This window comes from Mandrillus leucophaeus, unplaced genomic scaffold, assembly GCF_000951045.1.
Source record: "Mandrillus leucophaeus isolate KB7577 unplaced genomic scaffold, Mleu.le_1.0 Scaffold55, whole genome shotgun sequence".
In the NCBI taxonomy this organism is placed as follows: domain Eukaryota; kingdom Metazoa; phylum Chordata; class Mammalia; order Primates; family Cercopithecidae; genus Mandrillus; species Mandrillus leucophaeus.
Window position 1 is genome coordinate 3,824,189 of NW_012105919.1, and position 14,695 is coordinate 3,838,883.

At 46.9% G+C, this 14,695-nt stretch overlaps 1 protein-coding gene across 3 annotated transcripts in view; it reads left to right on the plus strand.

Moving 5' to 3' along the window:
* The window catches only part of RPH3A (rabphilin 3A), a 348,495-nt gene that overhangs the window by 290,451 nt on the left and 43,349 nt on the right, over positions 1–14,695 (plus strand). For all 3 annotated transcript variants that reach the window (XM_011997906.1, XM_011997904.1, XM_011997907.1), the window contains one exon: positions 3,812–3,958. In XM_011997906.1, coding sequence (XP_011853296.1) covers positions 3,812–3,958 — 147 coding nt within the window. The remainder of the gene's footprint in view (positions 1–3,811; positions 3,959–14,695) is intronic.

Consider the following 14,695-nt stretch of genomic DNA (forward strand, 5'->3'; position numbering starts at 1 on the left):
CCATTATGACTGGGGCTCTTTGGGAAGGGTAGGTGATCTTCATTATACAGGAGTCCACTGTATCCTTTAAAAGTAACGGGAAGAAACAGCAGGCTGAGGGGCATTGGCACACCAAATGGAAGATCTTCCCAATAGCACGGCACAGACTCTGCATAAAGAGAGTGAGGCCTCCATCATAGGAGGCATTCAAGCAAGGATGAAAGGATATCTGCCAGGAATGCCACAGCAGGCAGACTTCAAAGTGATCCCCACCTCTTGGTGTTCACGCCTTTGTGTAATGCCCTGACCCCGAGTGTGGGCAGGACCTGAGCCTTGCTTCTAGCCTATAGAATACAGCAAAGGGGATGAGCTGTCACTCTTGGGATCACATTATGTTATATAAGACTGTCTCGGGTGACAGGAGCTAGAGATTCTCCTTGTGGACTTGATGAAGGAAGTGGCCCACACAATGGGATCAGAGAGGTCCACATGATTAGGAAATGTAGGCAGCCTCTAGGACCTGGGGTAGGGACTTTCTCAACAGCCAACAAAAGGCCATGGCCCTGGGTCATACAGCTGCGAGCAAATTAATTCTGCCAATGAATTTTTGCTTAGAAGCTAATTCTTCCCCTCTCAAGCCTCCAGATGAGAACACAGCCCAGCCCATACCATGATTGCATCCTTGTGAAATCCTGAGCAGAAGACCCGGTTAAGCCAAGCCCAGACTCCTGACCCCCAGAAACTGTGAGAAAATAAATGTGTGTTAGTTTAAGCCCCTACATTTGTAAGAATGTGTCATGCAGCAATAGAACATGAATCCAGACACTGTGGGGTGGGTGCTACCAGTCTATCTCTATCCTCCTGCTGGGCTGGGTTTCCTAGTTATCTGATAACAAATCATCTCAAAAAAGTGGCTTAAAATTACAGAAACCATTGATTATCCCTCACAGTTTCTGTGAGTAGGAATTGGAGGGTGGCTTGGCTGGGCAGCCCTGGCACAAGGTCATTCATACAGCTGCAGACATGTCACCTGGGGCAGCAGTTATCTGAAGGCTTCATAGGGGATCGAGGAGCCACTCACATAGCTGGCAGTTTGGTACTAGCTGTTGGCTGGGGGCCTCAGTTCCCCTCCAAGTGGGCCTCTCCACGGAGCTATTTAAGTGTCCTCACAACAAGGTGGCTGGCCATGGTGGATGCTTCAGTGTCTTTTATGGTTTGGAAGCCACACAGCATCACTTCCACTGTATTTAGTTGGTCACACTGGATCAGCCTTGATTCAGCATGGGAGGGGACCACACACAGGAGAGTATGAATAACAGGAGGCAGGGACCTCTGGGGATCCTCCTAGAGGCTGGTCATCATACTGGTCTTCTTTCCCTCCAGCATGCTGCCTGCTTGCTCTACTCCAGCTTTTGCAAAGAAAGTTTGGTGCCCTTTGCCAGACTCCATCTCTCCCCTACCTTCCATCACCCCTTCAGCTTATCTTTGAGGTCTCAGCAGAAGTCAGCCATAGCTTTGTGGGGCCCAAAGCTTATGTACTTAAGGGGCCCTCTTCAAGATCAAAAAGAGAAAACCACCTTGCTTCTGCAAACTTTCCTAATCACATGACCATTGCTAGGGCCCATCCTAGGGCCTCAGGAGGTGCCTGTGCAAACAGGGGGCCCCGAAGCTTCATCTTCACCAGGATCACAATGAATTCTCCTCACTTCCTCAAGAAGTTCTGCCCAATTTCTAGGATGAGTAACCTCCATTGCTTCAGTCTCCCTGCATGTCACCTGTATAATTAGGCATTTAACATCTCCTTTGGCCTCCAGGGACCAGGTCTTATTCAAAACCTCTTTTTATGTACTTGCTGTCGGAGAATGATCTAAATGCCATGGACACAATAGAGAACCAGGGCCAGACAAGCTCCATGCCATCCTGTAATCTATGTTCTGGTGGGAGATAAAGGGGTAATAAATATATAACAAGAAAAAATTTGAAAGATAACTTCAGCCAGAGACGGGTGCAATGGAGAAAGTGAACCAGGGCAATGAGAGATCAAAGACAGCCTCTCTGAGACCAGGATGATGAGAGGGAAGATCCAGGGAGATAAGTGTCCTGGCAGGGGGAACAGCAAGTACAAAGGACCTGAGACAAAAAGAAGACTTGGGTGTTTAAGATTGAGCAGAGAGGCCAGTGCGGCTGGAGCCTAGTGACCAGGGGGAGCAAGGGGCAATGAGGACAGAGGGATAGGTAAAGGACAGACCAGGTAGGACTTTGCAGAATAAGCAAGAAGTCTGGATTTTATTTTATTTAGGTAAAATTCACATACCATAAAAGTAATCACTGTAAAGCATACAATTCAGTGGCATTCAGTATCTTCGCAATGTTGTGCAGCCATCACTTCTGCCTACTTCTGGGTTTTATTCTAAGTCAATGAGACACCACTGGAGAGTTCTGAGCAAGGGGTTTTGAGCAGTGTTAGCATGTGCTCATCCCAGAGGTGTCCCATCCAAGGCCACACGTGGGAAGGCAAGGTGTGTTTCAGCAGAATTTCCCCAGGCCACGTCCTCCTTCCCTTTCTGGAAACAAGACTTGCCCCAAGACATCTGCTTCCCTTTTCCTTCAAACTCTTCCTTCTCTGCTCTTCAGAGCAAGCTAGCTAAGGTAGGGGGATGGCAGAAGAGGGGGAGGAGGGAGGAAGATGGGCTTTTAATTTCCAGCCTCCAATGTCAAAAGGCAATTTCATGCCTGCTGCTGTGGTTAGGCTAGCAGAAGGGACCAAGGCTGGCGGCTAATGCAGGGCTGGCTCCTGAGGATTCAGAGTTCCTGATTTTTTTTCCTCATAGGGACAAGAATTTCTAGCAGTGTTCAATCCTGCCTTCCACTCCGGTGATACACCTCAGAACCTTGGGGCGTGGACCATGGTGTTAGTGGAGAGGATACTAATTTGTCATAGACCACAGCCTTAACTCTGCTCCCAGCAGCCTCGGATTCTCTGAACCACTGCCGGGCACAGGTCCCATTCTTTCCATCTCGTGGAGGGTAAATATGCAGGATGCTCGGGTCTGAATCCTGCTGCTGCCACTTGTCAGCCACGCAACCTTGGGCAAGTGCTCTAATTTCCTCTTGCCTCAGCCTCCTCACCAGGAAATAAGGACACGAACAGCCCCTGCCTTGTAGGGGTGATGTGAGGATTAAATGAGGTAATGCAGACACACGGGGGACTTGCATGAGAGAGAATAAGCTGATGCGGGCACACAGTGGGCATGTGTGAGAGATAATTAGGTAATGTGGGCACCAATAGATGTTATGTCAGTGTTCGCTTAAAAAGATAAGAAAAGGCAAAAAGAACACAAGATAGAACCCAAAATGTTACAAGAGCCTTTGAGGCTGGAAATCTAGACATTTATGTGAATTCAAGAGATTTTTACAACGTAGTTGGCAACCAGTTTAAACTTATTTTAAAACACTCTGTGGCCCCCGAAAGCCATCTCTTTGCCAGGCAGATGCTGTGGTCAACCTGGGACCCAGGGCTTCAGACTCTGCCTGTCAGGCTGACAGAAGTCTACTGTTCTAGAATCTTTTCTGAAATATCTTTACTCTCCAGGTTTCCATGAGCTTGCTTGACAATGTCATGGAGTGTCTACTGTGTACTAAGCACATAAGCAAAATAAACTCATCAGAAGCCTGAGAGGGAAGTATGTGTGTCCCATTGCACAGAGGAGCAGACTGAGGCTCTGAGAGCTATAATCCTTGTGCCCACAGTTTCCCAGGCAGTGAGTTTCCTAGCAGGAATTTGAACTACTATTTTTCCTCCACCCTCACACCTTCCCAAATTTCTTTTCAGGCTCCAGGCAGGCTGGTCCGTCCACCCCAGTGGTCAGCCTGACAGGCAGAGGAAGCAGGAAGAGCTGACCGATGAGGAGAAAGAAATCATCAACAGGGTGATTGCTCGAGCTGAGAAAATGGAAGAGATGGAGCAGGAGCGAATCGGGTGAGGCTTACACTTCCCATTCACACCAGAGCCGCTAAGGCAGGAGGGTGTGCTGGGCTGCCTCTGGGCTTTGCCATTTGTGACTTATGGGGCCACCTCCCTGCACCCCCTCTGACTTCCCCACTGGCAGACGTGGGATCTTTGTTGCATGAGGTAGGAGAGTTGGGAAAAGAGAAAAGGGACTAGAGGAGAGAGTGGGCTGCGAGTGAGGAGTTTCTTCCCTGAGGGTGCATTGAAGAAGGGGCAGGGGGAGGGGTATTGTGATAGGGAAAGGGGAGATGTCATTGGAGGCTTCAAGAAGTGGGGTGGGTGTGAGCATGAGGTGTCTCAGCTAATCACAGCTGCATAGGGATGTGTTCTAGAAATGAGAGCCATGTAGGTGTCAGAAGGTACAGCTGAGGGCAAGGTTAGGAGGACAGAGAGTAGGTAAAAAAGAGTGTGTAAAAGAGAGAGCATGTTTGAAATTAGTTATATAAGACAATTGGAGAAATCAGTCCTATAAGGGTCAGACAGCATGTGAGTGAGGAAGCAGAGGTTAACCTGATGGGTCCGGTCTCCAGAACCCGGGGTCCCATGCCAGCTCCCTACTTGCCTACTGTGGATCTTGGGCAAGTTGCTTAACCTCTCTGAGCCCCAGTTTGCTCACTGGCAGAATGGGGGAAATAATAGTAATTATCCTATAAGACTCTTGTAAGCATTGAGATGATGCATGCACAGTTCCTGACCCAGGCTCTGGTGACACTATGTGTTTGATAAATGGTAGGAAGGAGGGGAAAGTGGGGCTCAGAGGGAGGGGATAATGAAAACATGTTTGGGAGAGAAGCAAGGCTTATAAGAAGGATGTGTGAAGAGTGGAAGAGAATGACAAAATCAATGAGCAGGGACAATACCAGAGAGCAAGGAGTGCCATGGGTGTGGGCTGGAGCTGGGGGACTGGGGAACGTGTGGGGCATCATCAGGGAGGGAGAATAACTTAGAGAAGGGAGTGAGGGTATGTGTTTGGGGAGCTTTTGGTATAAATGGAGACTTTGGCTGCCAGGATACAGAGAGGCCATTGGAGTAGTCTTCCTAGATCCAAATATCAAACAGGAAATGGGAAGGCAGGATGCTGGGACACCACCGCCACCCTGTGCCCCTCCCCAAGCCCTCCTGCCAGGGGCAGCCATTGCCAACTGCTTACAACAGATTTGGGCACTGAGGTGCCCACTGATCTCCCTATCCAGACCCTCAGCCAGGGGTTAACGAGGTTCTTGGATGGAAAATGATGCTCTGGGGATGCAGGAAGTGGGTGCCTTTGATTTGATCCAGATAATTGCACTTAGGGCAGGCTGGGGAAATCAGAGGTGTTGTTGACAAGTGACAAACAAACCTCAGGATGTGTCACAGGATGTGTCAGCTTCACACTTGACCCTCTGTCAGCCTCCTCAGGTGGTCACCAAGCAGATGGGTCTGAGAGGCTTGCTGATGGGGTTAGGTTTTTATTTTGCTTTGCTTTTTAAAAGATATTTCAGGAGTGGAAAGTTCTCCAGGCTGGCAGTGTGTGTGCGTGTGTGTATGCATGTATGCACGCGTGTGTGCGTGTATGTGCATGTGTGTGTGCACATGTGCATGTATGTGTGTGCATGTGTGTGTGTGCATATGTGTGTGTCTTCATACAATGATGAGCCTCAGTCATGAGGGAAGGAAATGTATGTATGTTAAAGGTAAACAGTGAAAACAAGAACTCTGCTCAACCTTTTTCTTGCGTGGCACTTATCACCAGCTATCACATTTTATATTTCACATATTTTCTTTAACTATTGTATGTCTCTCCCCACCAGATTAAGATTCCTAAGGATAGATATTTTTGCTGGTTTTATTCACTGCTGTATTCCCAAAGCCTGGTGTATAACAGGTGCACAGCAAAATATTTGTGAGTGAATGAATGAACATGGAAGATGAGGCTGTCTCCTAACTTCTTTCTACATTGCCTGTGGCCAAGAGGCTTGGGGGTTTATAGTCTTATCCAGGGTCCAAATTCCCAGGGAAAGTACTCTGACTGTCTTATGTCAGATACTATCCCTTGTCCAATCAACCGCAGCCAGGCATGCCAAGCCCTGTTGTATCAACATGGCCACTGGGCTGCCTCTGGGGGTCAGGTTAAGCAGGTCTTTGTGGACTGAGCAGACCCCAGCTTAAATGATATAGAACAGGGTAAATGGGGTCCCTGTTTTATCTTCAATGTCCTGCTGTATTCTCCCTACCAACCTGGTGACATGGTGGCAGAGCACTGTGGTTAAGAACTGGGGTTGCCAAGTCAGAGAGACCTCGATCCAAATTCCAGTTCTGCCACTTACCCGCTGTGTGCCCTTAGATAAGCCACTTTACCTCCCTGTGCCTCAGTTTTCTCATCTGCAAAATGGGGATAACATTATCACATACATCTGGGTGAGTATTTAATTAGCATGCAAAGGATTTTTATGGTGCCTTGTACAAAGTACATGCTTAATAAATAGTGGCAATTATTTAATTGTGAGGTTTGTTTGTTTTTTTAAGAGAAGGCTGATTGTTGACACTAGCCGAAGCCTTTGTTCTAGAAGTCTGCCCTGAGACTCCTGTTTGGCAAGTCCTGAAACTCTAGCAGCCCCTGGCTTCCCCTGAAGGAGATTTGAGAGGCTTCCAGGGGAGCTTGGGCCAAGTCTTTGGTGACAGAATGTCCCTTTGCTGAGACAGTGTGTTTTCTGCCTGGCTTCCCAGAATGGGGAGGACAGTCCCGGAAGATTCTGGCTGTGGTTGTTCCACAGCGCCCTGCCTGCAGCCAGCCCTTGCTGGTAGCATCGCCAGAGGCAAACCCAATGCTATTTGTGTCTTCTAAGCTCAAACCTGCCCTGATTACTGTTCCACCCACACTTCCCTGGGAAGGGATCAGAGAGGAGTCAGATGAAAGCCAAGTGAAACATCAGACATGGAGCCAAACTGAAAATGGGGGTGCTAACTGGGGCTCCCACTGCAGAACATGAGGATCTCAGTTAGTGAGTTCTAGGAATCTCAGTTTTCCCATCCATCAAATGACTCAGTCTCTTTCTCAGGATTCTTTCTGCGCAGACTCTACAGTATTTTGGGGGTGTCTGGTGAGGGGCCTCACACCCTATTGTTGGCTGTACCTCTCAGAGTAAATGAGCTCCTTCTATGTTAAAATTTCCGATGTAGCTCTGTCCCTTACTGGGTCTGGACATCAGCCCCATGATGCTGAATGTTCTTTTTTATTACCTGAGTGAAAGCTGTCTGGGAGAGTTACGAAATCACTGTTAATAAGCATGATAAATAATCATCATGATGGGTGTCATTTATTAAGCACTTACTATGTGCCAAACCCATGTCTAAAAACTTCATTTGAATTAACTCATTAACTGCTCCTCTCAACCCTGTCAAGTAAGCTATTATTATCCCCATTTTGCAGGTGAGGAAACTGAAGCTCAGCCAACTTAGGTTATTTGCCCAAGGTCATATGCAGGCAAGGTACACATCCCTTTTTGGCTGACTCTCAGAACTATGCTCTTAAATGTCTCAGATGTTTTTTCCTGAAGATGTGTTCCCAAATTCCTAGGCTCTGCAGAGCATGGAAATTTTAATTACTCAGGTTTGGAGGGGACATTTTGAGAACTGGAAGCTGAAACCCTTTCTGTGCTGGCCCAATGATTATTTCCAGCTCTTATTAACCTGTCCGTACCTTCCAAAGCTGCCAGGGCTAGTCTGCATGCTGCTGTGGTTCTGAGAGTTCCAGGAGAGAAATGCCCTCAGGCTTCCCAGGAAGCATTGCCTCCCTGGGGCAGTTTTGCAAGAGTTAGCTGCCCCAGGGAGCCCCAGGCCATGCACAGCAACCCAGAGCCGCTTCATTCCATGGAGCTCATGTGCTTCTGCCAGGAGGAATCTAAATCTTCACTCACCACTTAGCTCACAACCCAGCTCTGTTCTCTTCAGCATCCCAGGAGGGAGAGAGGATGGCCAGAAGAGAAACTCATTAACCAACCTCATTTTGCCCCCACATTTCTTATATAAGTGCCAAGTGGGATTTCAGAGTTTATTTTGCATGCCCGACTGCTACAGACTTTCTATATTAGTTAGGACACTTTGCTTATAAGAAAGGAAACTAATTCCAGCTAGATTGTTTCAGTCATCTATTGCAATATAACAAACCACCCAAAACTTTGTGGCTTAGAGCAAAACAGTGTATTATTTTTTATGATTTTATGGGTTAAGGATTCAGATAGAGCTCTGCTGGGCAGGTTTTCTGTTCCAGGGGACATGGGCTGGGTTTGCTCACTCAGCTGCATTCAGCCGGTGGTTGGGCCAGGCTGGAAGGTACAATAAAGCTTTACTCCCCTGTCTGTACCTTGGTACTCTTCAGGTAGCCCCTCTCTTTGCATTTCATCCTTCTTTATTCATTAGTCTGGCCTGAGATCCTTTACATGGCAGTTGGATCCCAAGGGAACAAAGATAGGTGTTGCCCGATCTCTTAACAGTGAGGTCTGGAACTGGCAGGTATCACTTTCTATTGAGGACAGGAAATAGATCCTATCTCCTTATGTGATAACTGTCATGTGCATGCAGAGGAGGAAGGCATTACTGGTGGCTATCTTTATCTCAGTATGCAGAAAGAGAAGTTTAATATAAGGGTTCATACATATCTCCAGGGATCTGAGGACAAGAACACAGCCTAGCCTCATGAAAGGCCTACTTCTCATATTAGAAAATATAGCCATGCTAGCTAGAGCCTCCCAGTTTTTATAGCTCTTCTTAGTCTCAATCCCAAATTCCCAGGGGAGGAACTCTGATTGACCTAGCTCGCCCTAGATGCCCGCCCCTCATCCTATCAGCAGTGGTCAGAGGTGCCAGGCTAGACACACGTGGCTGCTGAGTACTTCTCCTGAGCATAAAAGGGCCTCGTTGTGAGTTGCAAAGCCACACCTAGGTTACTCACAGGACTTTTAGAATGTATTAAGTTTGGAATTAGACATTTGCCTCCAAAATTGGTTTGCATTTCCACCTCTCTCCCTGACATTGGTAAGGCCCTCTTTATCCTTATTCTGTTTCTCTCCGTCCAGAGCCTCTCAAAGGCATTTGCTCATATACTTTGCCTGTGAAGGGACTGGCAGCTGGGTGGATTCCATTCGAGGTCAGCTTCCTTAAACAGATGGGCCCAAAAAAGTAATTAGGATTTGTCATTAACCTTGGCATCCAGACGCCGTGATGGAGGAGGAAGTCAGAGGGACTTGTTGTTGACAGGATCTGTCGCACCCCTATCACCTTCCCATCTTGATTCCACCTTCCCCTGTGTTTTTGGCACATATTTTTTCCAAAATATGGACAGAGGGAGAAGTGAATAATGATGCCTGGAACTTGCTACGTCTAATTAGGCAGACATCTGTCCTATGGCTTGACAAGCCGACCATAAGCCAGGTCATACTCTCCTCTTTCTAAAGGAGGACTCCTCTCCCACATTTAAACCTAAAGTCTTAAACCTTCTATGGATGGGATCAGGGACTTGGGGGCATTCTGATAATATCAACATATTTACGTATGTGTCTATGTACATTTTTTTCTCAAGAAACATAGATTTCATCAAGTCTGGGGGGACTCTGAACCCCCCAGTGTTGGGAATTATTGAGTAGTACCTCAGTTTTCTCAGGGATTGGACCAGTGCTTTTTCCAATGTCCAGCTAGCCCTAACATGTTATAGAATCTGTTTGTATAAGATGAAAATACGGTTGGGCATAGTAGCTCATGCCTGTAATCCCAGCACTTTGGGAGGCTGAGGCGGGGGGATCAATTGAGGCCAGGAGTTTGAGACCAGTCTGGCCAACATGGTGAAATCCCATCTCTACTGAAAATACAAAAATTAGCTGAGTGTGGTGGCGCATGCCTGTAATTCCAGCTACCCGGGAGGCTGAGGCATGAGAATCATTTAACTCAGGAGGCAGAGGTAGCAGTGAGCCGAGATCGTGACTGCACTCCAGCCTGGGTGACAGAGCGAGACTCTGTCTCAAAAAAAAAAAAAAAAAGAAAAAAGAAAAAAGAAAGAAAAGACGTGCAACACATTTAGGAAAGTAACAACCCAATCAAGACATTTGGGGAATTTTTCTTTTTTCATACAAAAGCAAAGATTTTTTTACTTGGGAGGCTGAGGCAGCAGAATTGCTTGAGCCCGGGAGGCAGAGGTCTCAGTGAGCCACCTAGATCATACCACTGCACTCCAGCCTGGGCAACAGAGCAAGACTGTCTAAAAAAAAAAAAAAAAAAAAAGAAGATCAAAATGGAAGTTTTCTGGAGTTTTCTGGGTTCCTTAATTAGCTCGATGCCTGCCATAAAAGAGAGAACAAATACATGTTGAATGAATAATGTATACTCAGTGAACCATAAACCCAACTAAGATGCTTATCAAACCACTTTACCCTTACAGCCTCTCTCATGGCCTCCCTGACCTCATCTGTAAAATGGGAAGTTGGACGGGGTAGTCTTCAAATCTCTCTAGCCCAGGGCTTCTCAAGTTCAACATTATTTATGTTTGGGGACAGATAATCCTTTGTGTGGGGGCTGTTTTTTGCATTGTAGACTGTTCAGCAGCATCTCTGGTCTCTACCCACTAAGATGCCTGGTTTAACTCCCTACCCAGTTGCGACAACTAAAAATGTCTCCAGACACTGCTCAATGCCCCCAAGGGGCAAAGTCACCCCTGTTGAGAACCACTGCTCTAGCCGTTTTGTTGGTGGAGAAGGAATGGGAGATGAAATGGACTGCGATTTTTCTTGCAGTCATACTCCACTTCTAGCAAAATAATCATAAGAAACCGCTTTTATTGGCATCATGTGCCAGCACTGTGCTCAGAGCTTTATGTAGATTCATTTATGTAATCTTCACAGGAATCCTATGCAATAGAATATATTACAATCATTCCCATTTCACAGATGAGGAAACTGAAGAACAGAGAGGTTTAGCAGATTGCTCAGAGTCACACAGTTAATAAGTGGTGGGACTGGGATTATAAATCCAGGCTGGCTGGCTCCAGGATTGGGCTCCTATTCTGCTATTCCATAGAGGAACAAACATTTATCTCCAAGCCCTGTGCTAGGAACTTTCAAATATCATATATTTCCTTTAATCCTCATAATGTCCTCGCTGAGAGACAGACAATCATCTCTGCTTTACAGCTGAGTAAACCAAAGCTCAGGGAAGTTAAGCCACTTGCCCAGAGGCACACAGCCTTTATGTGGCCAAACCAGACTTTGAACTTGAATTTGTCTTTCCACTTTATCCTATTGGTTTTGGGGAGTACAGGTGGGAAAGGCAATTGATGGACGATTTTAGGGATTCAGAGAAGTAATTACAGGGTATCTCAAACATTTAATTGATCGTTTCATATGTTTCTTCATTCAGTTGAACAGTTCATTCCTCTTTACCACAGTGACCCTTGGCCCCTTCAGGCCTCAGCACCACGTTTTCCCAACTCTATTTTTCATGACAGGAAAGAGCAGGGAGAGGGGTCAGAAAGAACCCCAACCAAAGCACTGACATGAAACAAAGATGTCATTCTAGCATCTGGGCAGCTGGACCTAACTTCCAGATCTAGTTCTTCCACTCTTGAGCTGTGTACACTTGGGCAAGTGAGTTCCCCTCTGTGTGCCTTAGTTTCCCCATCTGTAAAATGGGAATGAATAATAGAGCTTCTCTCCCAGATTGTTGATGGCTTAAGGAAAACAATGCATACAGAGTACTTAGCACAGCACCTGGCACAGTGAACACTCAGAAATAGCAACCACAACTATTGCTGTTCCTGGGTTTGTCATGACACAGCACCTTGCCCAGCTTGGACTGCACTAGCCCAGCTGAGCCCTCCAGTGGTCTTTCTTGGCTCCCTCGTCTCCAACTCTGAACCGAGGTGACCTCTTTCCCCAAAGTGCCGAGGCCCAGGCAGGAATCCCATTCACCAATCCCTCAAGGAGACTGACTTCTAGGGCTCCCCAGGTGGTGACAGTAACAAACAACAGGGAGAATTAATGAGTCTGAAATGCACACGCCCTGCACGCCAGCATGTGGCTTCCTGATGGAGCAGCTCAGTCATTTAAGGACAGATTCCTGAGAGACCCTGGCATTACAGCCTCAGGCCAGCCCCCATCAGAGCAGCCATTTCCCCATTCACAGCAGATGGTCCAATTTTGACTTCAGAAAGTGCCAACTTTAATAAACTCAACAGTAATATCCCCCTACTTGGCAATTAGAGTGAGGTGAAGAGTGAGCAGGGATTCTAGAATTGATGGTGTGGTGTGGGAGGTGTGTGTGTGTGTGAGAGAGAGAGAGAGACAGAGAGAGACAGAGAGAGACAGAGAGAGACAGAGAAATAGGCAAAGATCAGAGAAAGATAGAGAAGGACAACATGACACCGTACCCATTCTCCCACTTTGCTGCGTTTTTCTGAATGGTGAAATCGTGGTCAACCACTGCTTCTAAAGGCAGCTGCTCTGGCTCCATCCCATGAGTTGGTGGAACCCCAGCTTTTAGCCGTTTCCTCTGCTGATTCAGAGATTGGCACATAGACCCATCACACTGGGGAAAGCAGGGTGCAGGGCATCTTTCCCAGGCTCTGCTGCACACCACATGAAGCCTACTTTCTGGCACAATTGTACGTCCATTAACCTTTTCCTCAACATTCATCAAGATGTTGCAGCAGTACAGGAAAGTTCAAAAGCAGTTACTTGAATGTTTCTGAGGTCAGTTTCTGAGGTCACTTTTTGTGGGAGGTTGAGCATCAGAAATAAGCAGAGGTCGGTCCTCCACTGGGCTTATGACCTTACTTGAAGAAGGCAGCTGATTGGATCTGATCTCTCTACAAGAGCACAGTGTGTACAGACCATGTAAAAGTGTATTCTTGCATGTAGGTTCTAATCATACATGTGCGTGTGTGTGTGTATGTGCATGCACGCTCATAGCCGTATGTACATGTGCCTCTACAGGCATGCCTGTGGGTGTATATGTGTGGGTGCATGTGTCATCTGTGTGTGTGTGTGTGTGTGTGTGTTTGGAGATAGGCACTTGAGTCCTATAAATTTCTAATCAATGCAGCCCCTTTAAACGCTTTAGAAAGACAGATTTCACAGGCAGATGATAGCATCCTGGATACCCAGAAAAAATGTGAGTACAGGGATGTATAAAACCCACAAATTTCCAGAATAAATAATTAACAGCAACCATTACTGAATCGTTACCATGTTCCGGGCATTTTACAAACTAAAAAAAACTATCTCATTTTACCTTTGCAACAATCCTGAGGTAAGGGCTTTGTTTTCCCTAATTTACAGATAAAGAAATTGAAGCTCAGAAAGGTTAAGTAGCTTTCCTGGGGTCACAGAGCTAGGGAGTGGCGAAGTCCAGATATGGGGCCAGGCAAGCTCACTCCAGAATTGGCACACCAACCCCTGCATCATAACTGCTTCCTACTACTAAATCCTGAAAGTGTGCACGTCTGCAGGGGTGTGTGTGTGTCTGTGTCTGTGTTGGCGTGCCTGTGTATAGGGAGTCTACGCTTTCTTGGGGCTGCATGTAAATACCTGAAGAAAGCGATTGGAACCTCACAGAGTCAAAAACTTGACTTGCCTGACATCCACAGCCAGTCAGGGAGGAATCATTCTGCAGAGGAGGGCTAAAGTTGGATTCAGACCCAAATCAGGCTCTGGGTGACTTGATGGGGCAAAAATGTGGGTGTGGCAGGCAAAACAATGGCCTCCCCCAAAATGTCCACATTCCAATCCCTGGAGCTTGTGCGTATGTTACCTCCAGTGGCAAAAGGGTCTTTGCAGATGTGATAGTTGTGAATCTTGAGATGGGGAGATTATCCTGGATTATCCAGGTGGACCCCATGTCATCACAAGGGTTTCCCGTGAGAGGGAACAGGAAGATCAGAGTCACGGAGAGATTAAAAGATGCCCTACTGCTGGTTTTGAAAATGGAGGAAGGGGCCATGAGCCAAAGAATGCAGCTGACTTCTAGAAACTGGAAAAGGCCCGGGAACAGATGCTCTCCTAGAGCCTCCAGAAAGAATGAAGCCCTGTCAACGCCTCGACTTTAGCCTTGACCTCTAGAGCTGCTAAGATAAATGTATATGGTCTAAGCCCCTAAGTTGTGATAGTTCGTTCCAGCAGCCACAGAAAGCTAATACAGCGAGTGATTCCTTGAAACCTGCTGGCATGCAGTGGCATTTTGTGGCCCTCCTCATATGCTCTTTTACCACCATTGAGTTAGACCCATTTGGACCAACCTTGTAGTTTCAAAGGACCTGCTCAGCTCCATGTGTGGAGAAAGACCAGAAACCTGCCTGCTTCATTCTACCTGGAACAGCTGCAGCATCTGAAACTCTCACTGCACCAAGCCTCCCAAGGGCTCCATTCATTTGTTCAAGTGTTGTCTCTAAATGGGGCTGGGCATGGTATCTAATACCTGTAATCCCAGCACTTTGGGAGGCTTTGGTGGGAAGATTGCTTGATTGAGCCCAGGAATTCAAGACGAGCCTAAGCAATATAGTTAGACCTCATCTCTATAAAAAATAAAAAATAATAGCCAGACATAGTGGCACGCACCTATAGTCACAGCTACTTGAAAGGCTGAGGTGGGAAGATTGCTTGAGCCCAGGAGTTTGAGGCTGCAGTGAGCTATGATCAAGCCACTGCACTCCAGCCCAGGTGACAGAGCCAGACCCTGTCTCAAAAA